We start from the raw sequence: 24,584 nt of genomic DNA, 5'->3' as shown, positions 1-24,584 counted from the left end.
ACCCAACAAAGTTAATTTTATTTGGTACATCAATCTTGAAGTCCTTATGTGATTTTTTTTGTTGTTGTTGACGGGCAGAGGGGTTTGAGATGGAGTTTTCACTCTTTCTCCCAGGCTGGAGTGCAGTGGTGCAGTCTTGGCTCACTGCAACCTCGCCTTCCGGTTTCAAGCAGTTCTCCTGCCTCAGTCCCCCAAGTGGCTGGGATTACAGGCATCCGCCACCACACCCAGCTAATTTGTATATTTTTAGTAGAGACGAGGTTTCACCACGTTGGCCAGACTGGTCTCCAACTCCTGACCTCAGGTGATCCACTCACCTTGGCCTCACAAAGTGTTAGGATTACAGGCGTGAGCCACTGCACCCGGCTGAGGTTTCAAATATGAGAAAAATCATCTTCAGTGAAAGGGGCAGGGCACAGGAATGAGAATCTTTGTACTTCTGTTCCTTTAGATTTGGACTTTTTGTTTGTTTGTTTGTTTGTTTGAGACGGAGTCTCGCTCTGTCTCCCAGGCTGGAGTACAGTGGCGCGATCTCGGCTCACTGCAAGCTCCGCCTCCCAGGTTTACGCCATTCTCTTGCCTCAGCCTCCTGAGTAGCTGGGACTACAGGCGTCCGCCACCACGCCTGGCTAAGTTTTTTGAATTTTTAGTAGAGATAGGGTTTCACCATGTTAGCCAGGATGGTCTTGATCTCCTGACCTCGTGATCCACCCACCTCGGCCTCCCAAAGTGCTGGGATTAGAGGCTTGAGCCACCGCGCCTGGCCTAGATTTGGACATTTTGAAACACTGTGTGATGAACCATCTATAATTTGTAATAAGCTTAATTTTGTATTGTCAGTTAGGTTCCAAGAGCTGAAATTCATAATCAGTGCGTGTTTGCGTGCTGGGAAATAGTAGAGCTGACTCCAGAGTAGAAGGTGATACTAAAAGCATGGTGCTTTCCCTGTGGGTTCTCTGGCCATGAACCCCAACAACAGTGTCAGAGCAGAAGAGGGAGAAGGCACCACAGACACCAGAGGTCCTGGCCCTCCTTTAGCAAGATCCCACAGAGCCCTGTCTCCTGCCTGGCCCTGGCAAATGCATCAGCTGATGAGCTCTATCTTGAGGTCACTGCAGCGACCCATGTGCACCGTCAGTGGCAAGGACGGAGAGTCAAGACCCCAGAGACTGGATCTTTTCAGAGCTGGGACTCAGTGTTTTCCAAAAGCTCATTTCCCACAGCTTAGCCTTACTCTTTTGGAAAAATAGCCCATCAGGGGATGAGAGCAAGTCAAAAGGTACTGGCGCAGGAAAATGAAAAGGACATCGTCCCGCAGTGTGCTGTGAAATGTCACACTCGGAATCGGCTCCTCTCTTTTAAAGGTATGAACGACTGGAGGACCAGCTGCATGACCTGACGGACCTGCATCAGCATGAGACGGCCAACCTGAAGCAGGAGCTGGCCAGCATTGAGGAGAAGGTGGCCTACCAGGCCTATGAGCGCTCACGGGACATCCAGGTACCTTTGTCTTTGTGATTAGACACAGACCTGGGCTCTTCCCTGGTCTTAATTCATTTTACAGTCTAAATGTCTATGCCTAAGTCCTAGAGGGTTTCTGGCACGTGGGACAAAATGTTTTCTCTGCACCGTGTGTTAACCCCACTAGTTCATGTTGTAGACGTTAGTAAGTAAAAAGACAATATTCTTTTTTTCTTTTTCTTTTTCTTTTTTTTTTTTTTTTTGAGGTGAGTCTGCCCTGTTGCCCAGGCTGGAGTGCAATGGGTGATCTCGGCTTATTGCGACCTCTGCCTCCTGGGTTCAAGCGATTCTCCTGCCTCAGCCTCCTGAGTAACTGGGACTAGATGCACACATCACCACGCCTGGCTAATTTTTTTGTATTTTTAGTAGAGACAGAGTTTCACCATGTTGGCCAGGCTGGTCTCAAACTCCTGACCACAGGATCCACCCACCTCAGCCTCCCAAAGTGCTGGAATTACAGGTGTGAGCCACCGTGCCTGGCTAAGAGACCATATTCTTTATACTTTCTGCATAAATCAATTAACAAGTATTTATTATCCACCCCAAGCCCATCACCACCAAAACTGTAAAACGTAAAAATAGGAGACAAACTCTGGCTTCAAGAAGCTCACTGCCTAGGTGGAGAGTGTGGGATAGTGCAGCTGCCAAAGAACTCAAGACAGCACAAACGTGGGCCAAGTTACATGACACGGACGCTGTGAGCCACAGAAATTTAGCCATATGGTGCCCAGCAAGTTGTGGACTCTGGGAGCAATCAGTCATTTAGTGGCAAAACATTTCCACGTTCAGTCCCACGTCTACCGTATCAGTTGTGTGGCCCTGAATAAGACTTGAGCCTATTCACTCATCTATAGAATAATAGCATTCACATGGCCGGGCGCGGTGGCTCACAGCACTTTGGGAGGCCAAGGTGGGCAGGTCACGAGGTCAGGAGATCGAGACCATCCTGGCTAACACGGTGAAACCCCATCTCTACTAAAAATACAAAAATTTAGTCGGGCGTGGTGGCACACGCCTGTAGTCCTAGCTACTCGGGAGGCTGAGGCAGGAGAATCACTTGAATCCAGGAGGCAGAGGTTGCAATGAGCTGAGATTGCACCACAGCACTCCAGCCTGGATGACAGAGCGAGAGTCTGTCTCAAAAAATAAATAAATAAAATAATAATAATAGCATTCGTATTTGTGAGAAATTAAAGCACTTCAGTGCATACTGTGTGCTCAATACTAGCAAGGCACTTCACAGGTTTCTCTTTTTCCCATTTACTTCTCACCAACCCTTTAAGGTAGTTTCTGTTATTATCCCCACTTCTCAGATATGGAGACCGAGGCACAGAGAGGTTAAGTGGCCTAAACAAGGTCTTGCAAATCATCCTTAAGGGAGGAATGTAATTGAATGTCCTAGAGAAGGCGGGACTGGAAGGAGTGGGTAGGATCTGGGTGGATGGAAGGAAAGGATAATGGGATCAATATAAACAAAGTTGTGCTCCAGTATTACCTAATGTGATCCTAGCATGTAGTGAAACAACCCCAGGTTCCTTGATTGCCTTAAAAAAAAAATTGCCCAGGGCTGGTAGCTCACACCTATAATCCTAGCACTTTGGTAGGTTGAGGCAGGAGGATCACTTGAGGCCAGGAGTTCGAGACCAGCCTGGGCAACATAGTTAGACCCCCCTCGATCTCTAAAAACAACTTTTTAAAATTAGCTGGGTGTGGCAGTGTGTACCTGTAGTCCCAGCTACTCAGGAGTCCAAGGTGGGAGGATGGCTTGAGTCCAGGAGTTCAAGGTTACAGTGATTGTGCCAAAGTACTACAGCCTGGGGGGCTGACAGAGTAAGGCCCTGTGTCTCTTAAAAAAGTATTCTTCAAGCAATGCCCAGCTTCATTTTTATGGATTTTCTCTGTGGACACTAGTCATTTTCTCCAGCTCTAGGAAGGCTAAAGGCTGTGAGTCCAAGCCCCACTTTACAAGGGAGAAAATTAAACATAAAGATAGTACTTTCTCCCGCAGTGTGTGAGCTGGAGTTTCAACTGGCCACATTTTATTCCACTCTGCTGAGGGCTGAGCCTGTGCTAATCCCAGATGCATACTTGGACAATTCTGGGAACCAGCACATTGGAGCTGATGGGAAATTCTGCCCCCAGAGACCACATCTCAAAAGACACTTGGGAGGTTTCTGGCCCTGTTCTAGATTAGGCGAGTTTGCTTCACCACTGGCTAATTCGAGAAACTTGAACCATTTAAATATTAAATGTTGCCAAGTGGGCGGGGTGCAGTGGCTCAGGCCTGTGATCGCAGCACTTTGGAAGGCTGAGGTAGAAGGACCATTTGAAGCCAGGAGTTAAAGACCATCCTGGCCAACATAAATAGAAAAAAAAAATTTTTTTTAAATTATTATAGCTGGACAGGGTGGCATGCCTGTAACCTTAGCTACTTGAGAGGCTGAGGAGGGAGGAGTTTGTGGTTACAGTGAGCTATGATCGCACCACTGCTCTCCAGTCTGGGCGACAGAGCAAGCAAGGCCTTGTCTCCAAAAAACAAACAAATAAAAATGTTGCCAAGTGAACAGTACAATTGCTTCACGAAGGCGTTCTATTTTAGAGCACGTTTCGGGTGTCACTGGGTGGTATATGAATTCATGGTTTTCTTACTTAGGGGATAGTTTGGGTTAATATTGTTCTTCTGTGTTTTAACAAACATATTTTAGTGGTGAAAGACAACAGATAAAGTGGGGAGGGACCACATAAAGGGAACTTAAAAATGCAGAGAGGTTCATTTCGATGTTTTCTGGTTTCATCTCTCACTCAAAAGTGCAAAGAGGACATCTATGTGAATGACTGGAGCGTCTTCCCTGTCATGATGGCTAGAATCCTGGCCCTCTTCACCTATGCTGTGTGACCCTGGATGAGTTAGTGCTCTGTGTCTCAGTTTCCTCCTCAATAAAATGGAAATATTAATGAGCTCTACCTCAAAAGGTTGTCAAGAAGATTAAATGAGATAATCATGTAAGGTCTTGAAATCTTTGCCTGGCACATAGTAAACAGTCAAAAAATAAATACTGGCCATTCCTTACATCTGGGAGTAGCCACATTCCTCAGGGCTTCTAGCAGTTGAGCCTTTTGACTTCATCTTTATTTCTATTTGTTTTGTTCTTACAGACAGGGTTGCACAAAGGGAATGGGCTGCCAGAGACAGAGAGGCTGTAGCCTGCAGGGATGCAAGGGTTTTGTCGTTTTAAACAACTGTTTTTTTAAACCCTGAATTCCCTGTTAAAAACGTTTCAAGTAATCCCTTTTTATGGTCATCATCCCCAATAAGTTAATGACTGGACCCAAGGACGTACCAAAAATTGTGGGGCTGAATACTTGGGCTGCTGTGACTCAAATTCCTTGCAATTCACTGCTTAATTTTCTTGGATTTTTCTTTTCGTTAAAAAAAATTGACAGCAGTTGTAAGACAATCCTAAGATTGGTCTACTTGTACATGTAATTCATCTTATAATCAAAGATTCATGGATTTTCCTAAAAGGTTGGTCTTTTGTCTTGTTGCATCACCTTTTCTGTGCTACGCCTAAAATGGAGGAAACCTTGGACCCAAGTGGTTGAAAAGAACGCGTGATTTCTGGTACATGCCTGTTACTGTTGAAAGCCAGCACTTTCTAGAATGTGAAGATCTGAAGAAGTTTTATCCTTTTCGTTGGTAGCCTAGTATAATAGAAGTTACTATAGTAACAGAGAACCTGTTCTTTGGCCCATAGAGTTATTCAGCAGAAGAAAAGCAAATCAATCTTGGAGCCATTATGCTTGTTTAAAACCTGAAAAGATGACTATATTTTAATTGAGCAAACACAGATTGGCACACGAGTTAGAACAGAGAGGGGCATATTGTACTACCTCTAGTTAGATCCTGTTCACCCAGCAGGCTTGGAGGTTTCTCTCTCAAGCCTCACTTTTTTCTTTTTCTTTTTTTTTTTTTTAAACCGTCTCTCTCTGTCGCCCAGGCTGGAGTGTAGTGGCACAATCTTGGCTCACTGCAACCCCTGCCTCCTGGGTTCAAGCGATTCTCCTGCCTCAACCTCCTGAGTGGCTGGGATTACAGGTGTGTGCCACCATGCCCAGCTAATTTTTATATTTTCTTAGTAAAGATGAGGTTTCACCATATTGGCCAGGCTGGTCTTGAACTCCTGACCTCAAGTGATCCACCCACCTTGGCCTCCCAAAGCGCTGGGATTACGGGCACGCCCCACTGTACCTGTCAAGCCTCACATTTTCTTACTGGCATCTAGCTGTCTCTTTCATATTCAGCCAGTATGTGGCACGTGCTGCATGCCTGGCTCTGGCTCTGTGCTAGAGAGGACAGCAAATGCAAGATGCGCTAGTTCCTGTCCTCAGGCAGCACATGTCTCGTGGTTGGGGAGGAGAGCTGAAGGGAGACTTGACCTCATCTCATGGATCAGGAAAGGCTTCCCCAAGGGTGTGGCAATCAAGGCAAGACCTAAAAAATGAGTGGGAGATCCACAGGTGAAGAAGGGACGGAGTGGGGGATGCACACATCTCAGGCAGAGTGTACTGAATGTGCAGAAGCCCTGAGGTGAGTCTATGCTCCTTTTCAGAACTTAGAATAAAGCTGGGTGTGGTGGCTCGCACTTGTAATTCCAGTCATTCAGGAGGCTGAGGCAGGAGACCAGAGGTTGAGGTTGAAATGAACTCTGACTGTGCCATTGCACCCTAGCCTGGGCAACAGAGTGAGACCCTGTCTCTTAAAAGAAAAAAAGGATTTGGAAAAGGCCAGAGCACTATGACAGGGCAAGGGGCTGGCGTGAAGTCATTGAGGGAGGAGAGGGAGCTGAACCTGGGCCTTGCAAGGCCTCAGAAGGCCATATTAAAGATTGGAAAGGTTTTATGAAAAGGAGTGATATCAAATATGTATCCTTAAAAGACCACTTGGGCGGCTCTGTGGAAAATGGATTCATGAGGGTGGGGAACAAAAGGATATATAGGGAAATGCGTGTAAGGTTATTGCAGGCAAAAGATCCCAGTGACTTAGATTGGGGTGCTGACCAGGTGGAGAGAAAACTAGACCAATTGAGCTAGAAACTGGATGTTGCCTCTGTGGCTGGGTGGCGGGTTGGATGAGAAGGGTGTCAGGGTATGCACGTTAGGCTTCTGATATGAGGAACTGGATGGATCATGGTGCTCTGCTCTGAGAAGGACACTGGAAGGGAACAGGGTTGACTGCACGTGTTGGGTAGCTGCAGTACATGAAGTCACATTTGCACGTGTTGCATTTGAGGTGCTTTCAAGAAGCTCTAATGGAGATGTCAAAGAGGCACGGAGATCTGTGAGTCAATCTCAGAAGAGAGAACTGGCCTAGAGATTAGGCCGGTTGTAGTCATCTTGTGTCTTAGTAATTGAAGACTTGGCATGGATGAGATCCAGGGAGATAGCCTCGGATGGTATACTAAGTAACCCCACGTTCAGAGAGCAGGCGAAGGCACAGTTGCCCTGCAGTCAGCCCCAGTCCCTGCCCCTCCCTTCTCTCGCCTTCCTCTGCCAATCTCTAACCGATGGATGAAATCTTTGAGCAATGGAAATAAGGACTGGCCATTGGAGATCCCACACACTCCTTGGCTGAAGGTGGAGTAGTCACAGAGTGGAACCTCCCTCCTTCTCTGCTTTGTCCCTGATGGCACCAACAGGCACCAATATTTTATATCACTTTATTTCAAAAATAGGGAAAGTCAGGCTGGGCACGGTGGCTCACGCCTGTAATTCCAGCACTGTGGGAGGCCATGGCAGGCAGATCACTTGAGGTCAGGAGTTTGAGACCAGCCTGGCCAACATGGTAAAACGCTGTCTCTACTAAAAATACAAACATTAGGTGTGGGGACGTGCACCTGTAATCCCAGCTACTCAGGAGGCTGAGGCAGGAGAATCGCTTAAACCTGGAAAGCAGAGGTTGCAGAGATCACGCCACTGCACTCCAGCCTGGGTAACAGAGTGAAACTCTGTCTCAAAAAAAAAGATAAAGTAGGCTGGGCATGGTGACTCACACCTATAATCCCAGCGTTCTGGGAGGACGAGGCGGGCAGATCACGAGGTCAGGAGATCAAGACCATCCTTGCCAATGTGGCAAAACCCCGTCTCTACTAAAAATACAAAAATTAGCCAGACATGGTGGTGCGTGCCTGTAATCCCAGCTACTCGGGAGGCTGAGGCAGGAGAGTCACTTGAACCCGGGAGACGGAGGTTGCAGTGAGCTGAGATCATGCTACTGCACTCCAGCCTGGCAACAGAGCAAGGTAACTACGTCTCAAAAAAAAAAAAAAAGGTAAAGTCAAAAAACTTAGCCATACTTCCTCGTTTGTGGTATTTTGTGATTGTGTCCACATGCCCTTCTACTCGTGAACAACAGGAGAAAGTGAGCCTGGAATTCTTGTTCCACATCTTTGTCTGTCACCCTCATCAGCAGTTTGGGGATTCGCAGCTACCTGGGCATTGGGCTTTCTGAGCCGGGGCTTTTGTGTACAGCTGAGCGAGCACTCGCATGTTGCTCACGATCCCAACACCGTTTGACCCTTGCTGTCCCTCTTGCCCACAGGAAGCCTTGGAATCCTGCCAGACTCGCATTTCTAAGCTGGAGCTCCACCAGCAAGAGCAGCAAGCTCTGCAGACAGACACGGTGAATGCTAAAGTTCTCCTGGGGAAGTGCATCAACGTGATCCTGGCCTTCATGACTGTCATCTTAGTGTGTGTGTCCACCATCGCCAAGTTCGTCTCGCCCATGATGAAGAGCCGCTGCCACATTCTTGGCACCTTCTTTGCCGTGACTCTTCTTGCTATATTTTGTAAAAACTGGGACCATATCCTGTGTGCCATAGAAAGGATAATAATACCAAGATGAAGCTGCTGGTTCCTGCCTTCAAGTTCTTTCAAGTTTTTTTTTTTTTAAGGAAACTCTGTGCATACTACCAAATTTTACAATGAATGATTGCGTGGACTCATGTGCAAGAAAAACTAGGGCTGTGTGGTGTAAATAACTACAATTCTCTTAACGCGGTAGCAGTGCCAACTCAGTCCTTGTACTTCGTTAACACGAATCTATTTCAGAGCTCTCCTACCTTGCTCACTGCCTTAATCAGACCGATTTCCTGCCCACCTGACTGGCCCAGCGTGGTAAACCTCTGTATATTGAGACCTTGGCGTAATTGGTGATCCAGAAGAAAGAGTCTCTCTCCTAAGTCTCTGTCAGAATTGAGCTTCACAATTGCTAATGGTTGTTTTCTGTGAGTCCTGTAAAAAGCAAGGATACGCATGATTCAGGGAATGAAGAACACAGGCTTGGGCAGTGTTAAACACTGTGGCCTTTGGTCCCCGTGTGATCCACCCTGCTTGTCTCCAGGCAACCATAGGTCCCGTCATGTACTCAGTGTCCACAGCGGTCAGTCGTTTGTGACCCTGTGAGATGGAAATCTTATCACACACCTGTTATCCAACAAGTCTACCTGAGGGGTTTTGTTACACTTTAAATGGTAAGACATAGGGATTTATGAATGGAGCTTTCCCCTTCTCATACGCAGGCAACCAACACCTGATTTTATCTGAACTGGCTAGCAAATGCCCAGCCTTCAGAGTGTGCAGGAATGTTTTCAGATCCCTCATCAGACTGTGACTTTAACATTAATTTGGAATCCCGTGAGCAATACTCTGAAGGTTTGTGTTTTGGCAAATCTTTTTTGTTTTTTTTTTTTGAGACAGTGTTCTGCTAAATATTGCCCAGGCTGCTTGCAAACTCCTTGCCTCAAGGGATCCTCCCACCTCAGCCTCCTGAGCAGCCAGGACTGCAGGCACAAGCCACCATGCCTGGCTGTTTTTTGGCAAATCTTGATTGTGATAAGCCCCCCCTGGAGGATATGATTCACTTTATGTGATTCATTTTATTCACAAGTCTGTGAGGGACTGCAAAGCTTACTCAGGAAATGAAAACAAATGACGGTCGTGTTGCAGTTTTTTCCTTGAAGGACGATGGAATCGTAGCCTCTAAAGTTAAAGTGGACTGAGGTGTCAGAACATTGAAAGCATGAGGAAACGAGGACATGGGGTGTGACTGAATGGCGGCTAGATTAGCGGGGGCAATTTACCTGGATGAAGATTGAGAGTGTCCTTTTCAAGATGTGAAAGGCTAGCAAGAATAAAATAAATAAGTCCAGTGTTTGAGCCAAGGTTGCCCCCGTCTCTTAACATCTTACTGAACGTAAGTCCTGAGGTACTAGGATGGCCACACTGCCTCTGAGCTGAAAGCATTCAAAAGTTCACATCCCTGTTTGGGGGATACCATTCACCACCTTCAGCCCAGATGATACTTTCCTTTAAATCTGTGTCTCTGTGTACATAACAAAGAGGAAGATGTAAACAATGTTCATGGAAACTGCTGTTGAGCCCCTTGTCCCACCACTCCCACCAGCTGCTGCAGGCAGGAGGGCATGTGAGTGCACATTTTCTTCCAGAAGACATCAGGTCTCCCGGATTCAAATTAAGTGCAATATTTTGCGAACAGCTCTTCTTAGGGAAATCTCCTGAAGGAAAAAAATGTGACAGAATGTGCCATAGTCTGAGAGAATGGAATAGTTGAGCATTTAGTACAAAGTCTAGTGTGTATGAGTTGAACTTATGCAGCTCAAGCTTGCTTTTTTTTTTTTTAAGTGTGCAATTCAGTGGTTTTAGTAAATTCACAAACTTGTTCAACCATCACCACTGTCTAATTCCAGACTCATGGTTTTTTAAACAATAAATGTCATTTCATGAAATCTTTGGTGATAAAGTATTTTGGATTCAGGGAAGAGGGAATTACCAGTCCCACCCCCATCTCATGGCTGTCTGTCCTTTCGTCGTCAGACTCCCCCTGGTCTCCCACGTTGATGTGTATACACTGATCGTTCAAGTCCAGAGGACAGATAAGGAGTCCAGGTGCAAGGCAGGGAGGCAGAGAGAATGTTTTTCAGCTTTTGTATTTCAGTGGCCAGCATTACCCTTTACCTGTGGGCATCAGACTCAGCATGGGCTGAGAGCTAAGTGTAACTTACGCTCCTGAATCCAGCTGGGGCCTGGTGGGTCCCTCTTGGTATCTGTGAGTCTTTCCAAGCACCACTTTGGACACACCAGGGATTGAGCGCTGCTGTTAGTTTAGAGAATGAGAGATTTCTAACCCTTAGGTGAAGGGCTCTGGGATGGTCCAAGAAGATGTAGGCCTCATTCTCACACTAGCCCACACCATTCCAGTGCTCAGCCTAGCAAATGTGCTTTAATGCACACTTCTCAGACCTGTGATCCGTGTATCTTCTCCCCAGTGACAGAAGTAGAGAAGAGAATGGAAAGCAGCACACTCTGTCGCCTCTAGTCTGGAGCTGTTAACAGAACCTGCTAGAAACTAGCTTTATTCTAACATACTGTAGGGTCTAAATCCTCCTACCTGGATCATAAATTCCTTTTAAAGAGTTCACATTTTCATTGACTTTGACTAAATGTCAAATAACCTTGTTTTCACTTCGATAGGCTCAACCTACCTGGCATATTTATTTCACAGTCTTGTTGAAAGTTCATGAAACTTTGTACTTTTTAATAAGATGATACACTCGAAAGAAACTTAATCTCTGCAGTTTATTCTCTCTTAAGGAATAAATACTCCCACTGTTCTCTTTAATGCGTAAGGAGATTAAATGACATTTTAGAAATATTACAATTAAAAATAATGATGTAGCTATAACATATGCTGGATTTGGATATTTAATTTGTGTTTGTGTCAACTATAATCCTTTCTCCACACCTTTCATTTATGGTAAACATCTTGGGCCAAGCCCAAGATGAAAGTGCTTGTTGGGTGGGTAAGCACCGCTGGGTCGCTCAGCAAACATTCCTGAGTGTAGATGCTGGACATTGGATTCTAGCACTGCGTTTATCTGGTGACATACTATCCTGTGGGTCTTGAGTTGGTTATTTCAAGTTCAAACTTTGAATATGATTAAACCGGAACACCCTCCCTCGCCCACCGCCAAAAAAAAAAAAACAAAAATGGAAACCCATAGTGAAACAGCAAAAAAGCACTTCGTTGCTGGGTTTGGACAATGAATGTGGGATTAGTCCCAAGTTTCTAGCTTGGCACAGTAACCTCTTTGCCTGCGTGATCCTTGTCAGCTATTCACAGAAGGAAATCTGAAACTCTTTCATTTCAGCCGTGGAGGCTGTTATCCTTCTCTGTCAATTAGCATTCATGTGGTTTTCGCTCTTTCTAGCTCTGTCACTCTTGTTTTCATTTAAATATTGCCCCACTCTGTGTGTTTATTGCCTTGCTATTTCTCTAGCATATCAGGTTTAATTATGGGCTCAGTAATAATGAGGAACTAGCTTCCCTCAGGCAACTAATTACTTTTGTCTTTTTTGGTGGGATTGTGCCAAATTATTTTGCATTGAATGGGAACGTTTTTGCAGTGAATCCAGATATAGTTGTATTGGTTTGGAAAAACATTTAAATATATTTATTCATGTGAACATGTGTGATTAAACAACCTATTTTACATGTTTCTGTAATTCTGAGGAGTGGGCTGGGGGTAGGAAGAAATAGCATCACTTAAAATTCAGGGCTTGTATGAAGAGGTGTTTTAAAGTTAGCATATGCACAAAGGAACGAGTTGGTTTAAAAAGATAAATCACTGCAAAGAATGAAATTGGCTTATTCACATCAAAACTAGATAAGATGTTAAAAAAAAAAAGATATGAAACAGAACTAACCTATAGTTTCCTGAAATCAGTACAATTCTATTTATAAGAAGCTGGAAAGTAATGCACCTTGATTGTTTTAGGAATGATTTATGTGTTGCAATTTTAATTTATTTAAAGCATGTGTACTGTGTTTGTCCTAAGAGAAATATTTCAACAAAACGTGCTCTGTGTTTAAGATATGTTTAGGCAGTAGTTAGCAGCTCTGAAAGTAGAAACTGGAAATGTTTATTGTGAGACTTGTTGCAGAATTTCCATTTGGTGAGTTACTACTTAGTTTCATGTCAGCCTAAAATTGTGAATTCCCTGTAGATTTTCACCCCATTGTGGTGTCATCAATGAATTCAAAGCAGGTGCCATTATTTTTTTAAATAAACACTTGATGTTAGCTTTGGTGTTAAATAAAGAGGTAGATTTCTTAAATTTTCACATTTGTTGGAGCCCAACTTAGTAGCAAATGTGTGTGTGTGACCAGTTTTTTTAATAGATTTTATGTTTTAGAGCACTTTCAGGTTCACGGCAAAATTGAGCAGAAGGTACAGAGATTTCCCTTATGAACCCTGGCCACAGACAGGCATAGCCTCCCCTCCACATTAGTGACGTTTCCCACCAGAGTGGTGCGTTTGTTACACTTAATAAACCTGCATTGACACACATTATCCACAGTTCATAGTTTACGGTTTATCGTGGTGTCATTCTGTGGGTTTAGACAAATGTATGACTACATGTATCCCCCATTACAGTATCACACAGAATAGTTTCCCTTCCCTAAAAATCCTCTGTGCTCCATCTATTCATCCCTCTCTCCCCCTATAGTCCATTTTAAAATGAATCTCAAGTCTTCGATACCGTAGGAAGTTGGCGATGTGTGGCCCGTTGCTTGAGCCCTGACAGAAAGAAGGGTGGTTTATTCACAGTCCTGCTAAGATACTAGCAAACATGGCCTTGTGTTGAAAAAGGGGAAGTGATGGCGAAGACAAAGCAGAGCCTTCATGAGCTGGAATGAGACGAGCAATGCCAGTCCGGGTGGGCACAGGGCAGAGCACAGGAGGGAGCAGACGCCTGACTCCAGCAGTCGGTTTAGTGGGCTGTCTCCAGTTTGTCTGGGGCTTTGGTGTCTACAATGCGCTTGATTTCACTGTGTGTGAACTCTCATGAACCAGTCCAGTGGTACAGATACCAGTGCTATTCCTACAATATTCCCCGTTTATCCTCAGGAGATGCCTGAAACCTCAGATAGAACTGAGCCCTGTATATACCATTTTTCTTATACATACATACTTATGATAAAGTTTAATTTATAAATGAGGCACAGTAAGAGATTAATGACTAAAAATGAAATAGAGTGATTATGGCCATGTACTGTACTAAAGTAAAATAAAGATTACTTGAGCAGAAGCAGTTGATCTTATAACCAAGACAGCTGCTAAGTGACTCACGGTCGGGAAGTATCTACGGGGGTGTCCAGTTTTTTGGCCTCCCTGGGCCATATTGGAAGAAGAATTGTCTTGGGCCACATATAAAATACACTAACACGATAGCTGATGAACTAAGACAAAATCACAGAAAAACTCATAATGTGTTAAGAGAGTTTACAAATTTGCATTGGGCCGCATTCAAAGCCGTCCTGGGCTGCATGCAGCCCATGGGCTGTGGGTTGGACAAGCTTGGTCTACGGTATAAATACACTGGACAAAGGGAGGATTCAGGTCCCAGTTGGGACAGTACAGGACACCGCCAGATCAGAATGGCCCACAGTTTTAAACTTACCAATTGTTTATTTCTCGAATTTTTCTTTCTTTTTTTATTTTAACAGCTCTTGTCACCCAGGCTGGAGTACAGTGGTGCGATTTCGGCTCACTGCAACCTCCGCCTCCCAGGTTCAAGCGATTCCCCTGCCTCAGCCTCCCAAGTAGCTGGGATTACTGGCATGCACCACCCTGTCTGGCTAGTTTTTGTATTTTTAGGAGAGACAGGGTTTCACCATGTTGTCAAGGCTGCTCTCGATCTCCTGACCTCAGGTGATCCACCCACCTCGGCCTCCCAAAGTGCTAGGATTACAGGCATGAGCCACTGCACCTGGCCTATTTCTGGAATTTTTCATTTGCTATATTTGGATCTTGGTGGGCTACAGGTAACAAACCACAGAAGCAGCACCATGGCTGAGAGGGGACTGCTGTATCAGCGGGTAGAATGGAAGCTCAGACACATGAACCTTTTCTGAGGTCTTGGCTGGTGAAGAATTCATGACTCTGTTTTCCTCATCCTGCCTTTTTAGCCCTCTGCTTCCAGTCACTTCATGTCCTGACCAGTTTTCTACTTTGGTCACTCACCCTGTACAGACAGACAAACTAGAACTCTCAGATGATAGAAAAATTCTTAACTACAGTAGCCCATTCTGTGCCCTGGAAAAATGGAGCATAGCTGAATATTTGGAAATCTTATGGGGAACAATTGTAATTTTGCACGCTATTGTCATTTGATGTCTGAGGATGAATACAGACAATGGAAGTGATTGAATGAAATATATGTCCAGCCCAGCATATTCCTAAATGTTGCATTAGGGAAAACACCTTACCAATTCTGTGTTTCCCTGAAAAAAAAAAAAAAGAAACGAGGAAAAGTTATGTTAGTTGGTTTCAAGCTTCATTAAGCATGGTGCCATAGAATAAAGAAATATTTACCAGTTTTAAGTAATGTATGGATTTTTTCTTTTTTGAGACAGGGTCCTCAAAAACCTTGGCCTCCCAAAGTTTTGGGATTACAGGCATGAGCCACCATGCCCCACCGGGATTTCTAATATAAGAAATTATTTTGGGCCGGGTGCTGTGGCTCATGCCTGTAATCCCAGCACTTTGGGAAGCTGAGGTGGGAGGATTGCTTGAGCCCAGGAGTTCAAGACCAGCCTGGGCAACATAGTGAGACCACCCCCCTGCATCTCCAAAAAAAAAAAAAAAAAAAAAGAATTAAAAAAAAAAAAGTTATCTTACACATCTGAGGAGGTCCATAGTCACCATTTGACAAAGTAACTTAGTCTTAATAACAATTAATAATAGCCTTTTAAAATTTGCAGTTAGGTTTAGGAATATCTGCAGCCCCACATACAGAGTTACTTTCTAATAGGTGTGATTATGAGATGTAGAAATTTGTGGGTCATGTAAGGAGCATGACAATACTAAACAGCACCTTTCTGGGCATTCATAGATGTGGGATAATGCCTGGCATTCTTTGAAATTTACTGTGTGCAATATACTGTGCCAGGTGCTTTACTTGCACTATCAAATGTAATCATTCCAACACCCATCAAGACAGGCACTATTATTTCTGCTTCATAGATGAAGAAACTGAGGTTCAGAGAGGTAAAATAATGAGTAACGTCGGGCAACAGGTACTGGGGGATCCCCAAGCTTGTGTGACTGTAGCCTACATGGGTGACTGCTGCCCTACACTGTAATAGAAGGAATTGAGCAACTGGTTTCTTGTCAGTCAGGGATCGCTTTTAATCCTAGGACTATAGCAGGACAACTGAGCAGGACTATAATTTGTAACGTATAATATGGTTACAAATTGTGCGTTTCCATCTTCATGCTGCTGGCCGTACTAGGTGAGGGCAGAGATACCTGAAGCCAGCATCCTTGATTTTTGAAGAGCCAAGAGCTGACAGATTTGTGGACAAAGAGAATGGAACGCGATTAATTACAGAAACTTTTACACACTCCCTGGCTTCCTGAGATTCTTGAGGTATATAATTGGCAATTGACGCCGCTGAGGGTTTCTCAGCTTTTTTGCTCAGCTCTGAGATGGTGAAGTCCCTGGTGGCTTCTGCTCTGAGGCTGCATGACATCTGCTACCATCTGTGGTGGCTACCTCAGAAGTCCCTCTCCTTGCTAAGCCAGCCAGCATCTCTCCCTTGCCAGGCCTTTAACTTGACTAAAGCAGTTAACAGGAACATGCGTCAGCCATGTTAACAGCTGTTTTGTTGGTGGTTACTCCACTCCGGCTTAGGCATTGATAATTGGATTTCTTTTTTTTTTTTTTTTTTCCTATTCTGCTTTAAAATAAGCCTCTGAGTAGTAGAAGGAAAATAAAGTCATGTACTTTCTGGTCTGTACTAGCAGTAAGGGACTCCATTTGCTAAAGAAGCTCTTGGAGGCCTGGATCCTTCTCTGATTCTTAGACTGTCAACGTCACAAGCAACAGTGCTAGCCTAGCCTTCTACCAGGGGTTTCCTCCCAAAGTGGTTTTGAATTCTGTTCCTTCATCATATTTCTTCTGTGTTTTGATGGCCAGGTCTTGTAGCTCGAGGGAACAGTGAACTCTAAGACCCCAAAACTTAGGCCACAGGTAGAAGTTTATACATCCCCACACACAGTGGCTTAAGCCAGCAGAGACCCAAAGACATGCTTGGATTCAGAAAGGTGGCTGTCCCCAAACATGGTCAGAATTGTTGCACGGTGACTTCCTGCTATGTCTTGTCAACAAGAAACTATTGACTAAGAAAATCCATGGAGGCCAGGGAGGGTGGCTCACACCTGTAATCCCAACGCTTTGGGAGGCCGATGCGGGTAATCACTTGAGGTCAGGAGTTCAAGACCAGCCTGGCCAACATGATGACTGACTATACTAAAAATATATGTATATATATATAAAATAGCAGGATGTGGTGGTGGGCACCTGTAATCCCAGCTACTCAGGAGGCTAAGGCAGGAGAATCGCTTGAACCTGGAGGCAGAGGTTACAGTGAGCCAAAATAGCGCCACTACACTCCAGCCTGGGCAACAGAGTGAGACTCCACCTCAAGAAAGAAAAAGGAAAGTCCATGGAAATCATGAATGAAAGGGAATGGAGGAGACCCTTTCCTTTCAGTCGATAAACAATCCTCCTCAAAGGAGAAGGCGGAGGGATGCAGGAGGCCGGTGACTGGCTCTCTGGGTGAGCTGGAGAGTGGCAGCTGTGTCGCTGGAGTGGGCAGGGATCCTGCCTGGCCAGCTGCACTCGATCTGGGTTTCTGGTTCACAGAGCTGGTTCACGGCCTCCCTGAGGCTATCGACTCTGTGCAGGCTCCAAGCCAAGCTGGGGACTGCTTGGCAGCCCCAGTGAACCCTTTCTACTGGGGACAGATTGAGCTGTCCGACAGGGCAGAACGTTTCAGCTCCTTGGCAGCTGTATATCCTTGAATGTAAATCACTACATTTGCTTTCTTTTGTCAGGGATATTCTTGAGAGAGTGAATCTGTTAGCATGAGTCAGTTTCCCAGGAGTGGGCACCTAATAAACTGATAAAGGCATTTCTGAACTCCATGACATGTGGGAAGCCCAGCTCAAAACTCGGGGACTTTCCCCTTACTGGCAATTTGATTAAATGAGGATGAGGGGATGGGAGGGGTGGTGTTTCACCTCTTAGAATCACCCCTTCCTAAACTGTTAACTGCCTAGGATTATAGGGATTAGATGAGATAATAGATGCTCAATAAATGCATTAAATTATTGAAGGCCTGGGGTGCCCAAGGGCCTTCAATAATTTAATGCATTAATTAATTAGTTTATTTATTTGAGATGGAGTCTCAGGCTGGAGTGCAGTAGCACGATATCTGCTCATGCAACCTCCGCCTCCCAGGTTCAAGCTATTCTCCTGCCTCAGCCTCCTGAGTAGCTGGGACCACAGACATGCACCACCACGCCCGGCTAATTTTTTGTATTTTTAGTAAAGACAAGGTTTCACCATGTTGGCCAGGCTGGTGTCAAACTCCTGGCCTCAAGTGATCTGCCCATCTCGGCCTCCCAAAGTACTGGAATTACAGAATTTAATCCATTTATTGAGCACCTACTACATGCCATGCACTGTTCTAGGCAGAGTACAAAGCAATGTTCTTCTCCTCTTGGAGATTACATTCTGGTGGGGGAGAAGTCAGATGAAAATAAGATAATATTTGGAAGGGGGAAGGCCCAGGCTCTTGGTGTGTTAAACTTACCTTGATATCCTTACAGAGAAAATGAACTTTCTGAGTGTTTCTTTGAATTTTTCAGCTCAATTTCACAGATAGCTATACGGCACAGCTGAGTAGACTCTTCCAAAGTAGAAATATTTCTGAGTCAGAGAGACTCAGCACAACAGCAGGAGCACTGGGAAGACCTGGGGTGGTTCTGTTTGGAAAGGGGATTAGAAGCTCCTGGTACTACTGCTCCAGTGTTTGTGGCTTGACATGAATAACATGCAAATGAGCACCTGAGCTGAGTCAGCAGTGAGTAACCCCCTCTGCCGGGACGCCCAGCCCCGAGGCATACACAGGGCCACCGCTGCTGGCTTCTGCACCCCTGAGACGCTTCCACAGCAGCCTCTGCGCCTGACCCCCGGCCCTTGCCCATGCCACCTGCCCAGTCAGAATTCCAGATCGGGCCAGTGGGGCTCTGCTGATGAAAACAGCATTACCTGGAAGCCTGGGACTTCAGTGTTTCTTCCCGCAGCAAGTGCTGAGGAAGCTGCTGCTTTCCCTGGCACCCCCTTGCTAAACAGCTTCCCTTCTGCAGAGGGCTGGGGTCCCCACTTCATCAGGCCTCAGCTCTCCCCTCGGCTCACCCCTCCTTCTTCACACCACTCCACCGCTCTGTCCAAGACAAACTCTCACACCTGGGCGCCCTGCCCCTTCTGAGAGCCGGCATCTCCTTCTTCAGCACCCACAAATGTCCAGTCGCTGATGTCCTAAACCTACTTTTATGATCCTGCATTTCCTCAACTCATTGCTCCTTCTCTTCCCTGTCACTATCACGTTTCTTAAAAGAATAGTCTCCACTCCTCTCTCCCAGGATTTCTTAATCCACTAAAAACTACTGTCAGCCCCCAACACTCCCCTAAAACTTCTCTCAGTGGGGTCACTGAGGTCCCATTTGCACATCTGGTGCATGCTTCACAGCCTGTGTTTTTACTAAACTTCTAGTCATTTCCCTTTGCAGTGCTCCCTCCCATCTGAAACATTTTTCTTCCCTTGGAAATCCCTTCCTTTCCCTTCCCCCCCCCCCCCCTCCCCCCCCCTCCTCTCCCCTCCCCTCCCCTCCCCTCCCGTTCCCTTCCCTTTCTTCTTCTTTTTTTTTTTTTTTTTTTTTTTTTGATGGAGTCTAACTGTCACCCAGGCTGGAGTACAGTGGGGGCTCACTGCAGCCTCTGCCTCCCGGGTTCAAGCGATTCTCCTACCTCAGCCTCCCAACTGGCTGGGATTACAGGTGCGCCACCACGCCCAGCTAATTTCTGTATTTTTAGTAGAGACAGGGTTTCGCCACGTTGGCCAGGCTGGTCTTGAACTCCTGACCTCAAGTGATCTGTCCACCTCAGCCTCCCATAGTGCTGGGATTACAGAAGTGAGCCACTGTGCCTGGCTGGTTGGGTATTTTCTTGATGCCGCTCTCTGGTTCTTCTGCCACCTCTTGACCACCCTCTAGTCTTCTTTGGCTGCATTATCTCCACTCACCCCCTTTGCACAGACTCCCTGAGATTCAGCCATCATCTCTAAGACTAATTCCACTGCCTCTGTGTAGTGAGTACCTGCCTGTTTTCTGAGCCACAGTCCATATTTCTATTTCCCCTTCATCTCTACATTGACATCCTTAGAGCACCTCAAAATATAAAACCAACCTCATTTTTTTTGCCCTTACTTCAAATCTGCTCTGTCTACACTACCTCATTCCATAAAGGCACCAACACCATCCATTTATTCACTCTCCCAAGCTAGAAATCTTAAAGCCATTCCCCCTCTTTCTAACCAGTGCCATCTAATCATGTCAAACTCTACCTTCTAAAGACACCCAAAACTTGTCCACCTTACTTTTTCCTACCTTGGTTCAGGGCACCATTATTCCCCCCAGGAGAGTTGTGACAGTCTCCTATGTGGTCCCCGCTCTTCAGCTTTGCCCATACCCAATCCACCCACCATGTAAACTACCTGTGTGATCTAAAATGCAAATTGGATCAACTTATTCCACTTCTTAAACCTTTCAGTGGCTTCTTTTGCCCAGATGGTCATGTCTGAATTTCTGAGTGAAGCCCACTAGGTTCCCAGTGTACTGAAGCCCATGTGATGCCCCAGCCTCATCTCCCATGCCCCCATTCCATGCTCTACACATCAAGCCCTGAGCCCACCTTGCTATTTCATGTCCTTGGGTGACACACAAGCACCTCCTTCTGCCTGCAATCACATTCCTTCTCCTTCAAGACCCTTTCAGATGTCAGCTCTGCAAAGCCCTCATGTTCTTCTCCTCCAGACTCTGTATTCTGTAAAGAAATGCTCTCTAAATACCTCTCCCCTAGTTATTGAAAAGTATTTCTTTTATGACTGCTCCTGAAGTAAACAGTGAGTTCCTGGCGGCCAGAGCATGCCCTTGCTATTTCACTCATCTCGTCCTCCCACAGGACCTTGCCAAGTGTCAGGTACATATGTAGGTGGTGTTTAATCAATGCAATGAGCAAAGCAGCCCAGGTACTGTGAGAATGAAATACCTGGCTGGGCGCGGTGGCTCACACCTGTAATCCCAGCACTTTGGGAGGCCAAGGTGGGTGGATCACTTGAGATCAGGAGTTTGAAGTCAACCTGGCCAACATGGTGAAACCCCATCTCTATAAAAAAAAAAATTAGCCCAGTCTGGTGGCGGGAGCCTGTAATCCAAGCTGTTCTCAAGGCTGAGGCAGGAGAATCACTTGAACCTGGGAGACAGAGGTTGCAGTAAGCTGGAATGGTGCCACTGTACTCCAGACTGGACAACACTGTGAGACTCCATCTCAAAAAGAAAAAAAAAAAAACAAAGATATATAATGGGGCTATTTTCCTTTGCCCCTAGATTGTGAGCACTTGGTGGACTGAGAATGTGTCTTTTTCTTATCTGCCGTACCTAGACAGCTGGTGTTCAATAAATAGTGTTGATTATGGTTGTATTTACTCAAACCTTCCAAAATCCCCTCCCACTGCAAAGGGATAAAGATATCTAACTAGAATGCTGCCACTTCTGAACAGCTTTCTTTAACTTCACTTTCCCTGATACTGACCTTTACCTCACCATGCCCTTCCCATTCTCTCCTCACCCCATACTAGGAGGAACTCTGGGCTATAAAGCTAATCTCACAATTTGCTGGAGTCTGAAGTCCACCCTGGCTAAAAAAAGAACACACCTCAGAGCCCAGCCCAGGCTGGCTTTAGGTACTTTCCGCTTTTATTGAAATTATGACCACATTTCTGGAATGAAAACAGGGAAATACGACTTAGAAAGAACTTTTAAATGATAAAGGGAACAAGTTCCTCTTCATGGAATATGTCATTTTCCAGGCAGAGGGCTTACATATTATCTCACTTCATCCGCACCACAGCCCTAAGAAGAAGCTGCCGTCATCTTCTCACTTTACACACGAAGGAGCAAGAGGCAATGGTGCTGGAAGGGTGGAGAAATGGTACAGAAATGATGGAACTAGAAATCAAACCCTCCTCTGTCTGATGCCAAGCCATCAGGTCACTTCCAGGAATATGAAACAATCTGTGACATGCCTTTGGGATCCTGAATTAGCAGAATTTCTGGGATTTCAATGATTTATGAGAACACTATAAAAATGAGTAGTGTTTCTATACACTACCAGCAAATTATCTGAAAGAGAAATTAAGAAAATTCCATTTACAATAACTACCAAAAATTAAAATACTTAGGAATAAACTTAAGGAGGTGAAAGATCTGTACACTGAAAACTAGAAACCACTGATAAACAAGATTGAACAAGACACAAATAAGTGGAAAGATATCCCATGTTCATGGATTGGAATAATTGTTATTGTTAAAATGTCCATACTACTCAAAGCAATCTACAGATTCAATGAAAAACCAGTCAAAATATCAATGACATTCTTCACATAAATAAAAAAAACTTATGAAATATATATGGGATTCTAAAAGACTCCAAATAGTCAAAGCAATCTTGAACAGAAAGAACAAAGCTGGAGGGCTCACATTACCTGACTTCAAAATATATACAAAACTATAATAAACGAAACAGCATGATCCTTCCATAACAACAGATATATAGACCAATGGAACAGAATAGAGAGCCCAGGGACAGAATATTAGAAATTTAGAATTTCTGATTTTGAGTTTTCTAGGATGTTTGAAAGCCATCTTCTCAGAATAGGATGGCCAGAAAGTATAGAGAGGGACCCAGCCTTCAGTTATAGTTATGCAGCCCTCCCGAGGCCTGGCTGGCTGTCTTTGGAACCTCTTTGGAACTTCAGGGGCTTGAAGATTCCCACTGGGCACAAGGAAGTTGAGATCTGCTCCCAGGTTCTAGTACTTTATATTTATACATTATTAATGCATAAATAAATATATAATATGTAATAACATATACTATATACTTAGGGATGTTTAGTTCATATATATAAATAAATTTATTTGTTTAAATTTTTTAAAATTTTGAAATGATCATAAACTTAGTGAAAAGTTGCATGTTCCATACAAAGAATTATATTTTTCCTGAACCATCTGAGAGTAACCATCAGTTGCCAACCTGATATCCAGTCATGTGCAGATACTTAATGCATAGTTCCTACAGATAAAGACGCTCTTCTTCAAAACCATAATACAGCCATCAGAATCAGTAGGGTAAATAGATGTCTTACTGATGTCCAGTCCTTAGACCCCATTCAAGTTTCACCAGTTGTCCCAATAATTGTCTTTGCAGCAAAATGACCTAGTTCAGAATTACATGTTACATTTAGTTATCTCTTTTGTCTCCTGAATGAAACAGTTCCTGCATCTTTCCTTGACTTTCATGATCACAGCACTTTTGAAGCTTATAGGCCAGTTATTTTGTATAATATGCCTCAATCTGCTGTTTCTTTGTGATTAAACTCAAGTTGTCTATCTTTGGCCAGAATATCACAGAAATGACACTGTTCTCATTGCATCCTATCACATAGGGTTCAATTTCCATTTGTCCCATTACTTATGGTTTTGCTTTGATAATTAAGGTGTCTTCTAGGTCCCTTCACCATAAAGGTATTTTGTCCCCATGAGTAATTAATGAGTATTTAGTGGAGAGGTACGTTGTACCTCTCATTTCTCACCAAACTTTCAATTTATTCATGTATTTGCTAATATCAGTATGGAATCATGGTTTCCTATTTTATTCAAAGGGTTGTAATCCGTGATTATTATTCATTTTAATAACAAGTTGAACCCTGTACAGCTGTGGGAACTCATTTACGCAATCTTTTGTGTCCTTTTGCCATGTCGTCATTATTCTTTGAGCAAGCACCTCCTTGCTTTTTGGTACAAGGTGCTCCAGGCTCGTGTCCTACTTTCCTTGCCCTAGACCTAGAACTGACCATTCTTGCAAGGAGCCTGGGTTGCATTTGGTGGAAAACTGCATTTTAAAGCCAAGATCTGGATCCTAGGTTTGTTCTGCTATTAGGGCATCACCACTCCCAGGCCCTCACAGTAGACAGAGGTAGGGAATACATGTTTGTATATAGATATATGTATGTGTGTATAATATGTAATGATATAGGTACATGCATATACATCTGTTATGGACTGAATGTTTGAGTCCCCCAAAATTCAAATGTTGAAGCCCTAATCCTCATTGTGATAGTATTTGGAAATGGGGCTTGTGGGAGGTAATTAAGATTAGATTAGGTTATTAGGATGGGGTCTTCATGATGGGATTAGTGGCCTTATAAGAAGAGAGAGCATGACTGGGCGAGGTGGCTCACACCTGTAATCCCAACACTCTGGGAGGCCGAGGCAGGTGGATCACTTGAGATCAGGAGTTTGAGACCAGTCTGGCCAACATGGTGAAACCCTGTCTCTACTAAAAATACAAAAAATTAGTTGGGCATGGTGGCACATGCCTGTAATCCCAGCTACTCGGGAGGGTGACACAGGAGAATTGCTTGAATCCAGGAGGCAGAAATTGCAGTGAGCCAAGATCGTGACACTGAACTACAGGCTGGGCAACAGAGCAAGACTTCGTCTCAAAAAAAAAAAAAGAGTAGGCCGGGCGCGGTGGCTCAAGCCTGTAATCTCAGCACTTTGGGAGGCCGAGACGGGCAGATCATGAGGTCAGGAGATCGATACCATCCTGGCTAACACGGTGAAACCCCGTCTCTACTAAAAACTACAAAAAACTAGCCGGGCGAGGTGGCGGCGCCTGTAGTCCCAGCTACCCGGGAGGCTGAGGCAGGAGAATGGCGTGAACCCGGGAGGCGGAGCTTGCAGTGAGCTGAGATCTGGCCACAGCACTCCAGCCTGGGTGACAGAGCGAGACTC

At 44.8% G+C, this 24,584-nt stretch overlaps 1 protein-coding gene across 2 annotated transcripts in view; it reads left to right on the top strand.

Annotated features, from left to right (window-relative positions):
* The window catches only part of TMCC3 (transmembrane and coiled-coil domain family 3), a 259,281-nt gene extending 246,567 nt beyond the window's left edge, over nucleotides 1-12,714 (top strand). For both annotated transcript variants that reach the window (XM_023227233.2, XM_023227166.2), the window contains exons 3-4: nucleotides 1,365-1,500; nucleotides 8,120-12,714. In XM_023227233.2, the coding sequence (XP_023083001.1) occupies nucleotides 1,365-1,500; nucleotides 8,120-8,422 (439 nt within the window). In that variant the 3' untranslated portion in view covers nucleotides 8,423-12,714. The remainder of the gene's footprint in view (nucleotides 1-1,364; nucleotides 1,501-8,119) is intronic.
* The last annotated feature ends 11,870 nt before the right edge of the window (nucleotides 12,715-24,584 follow it).

Source organism: Piliocolobus tephrosceles, chromosome 10 (assembly GCF_002776525.5).
Source record: "Piliocolobus tephrosceles isolate RC106 chromosome 10, ASM277652v3, whole genome shotgun sequence".
Lineage (NCBI taxonomy): Eukaryota > Metazoa > Chordata > Mammalia > Primates > Cercopithecidae > Piliocolobus > Piliocolobus tephrosceles.
This window is presented reverse-complemented; position numbering and strand designations above follow the sequence as displayed.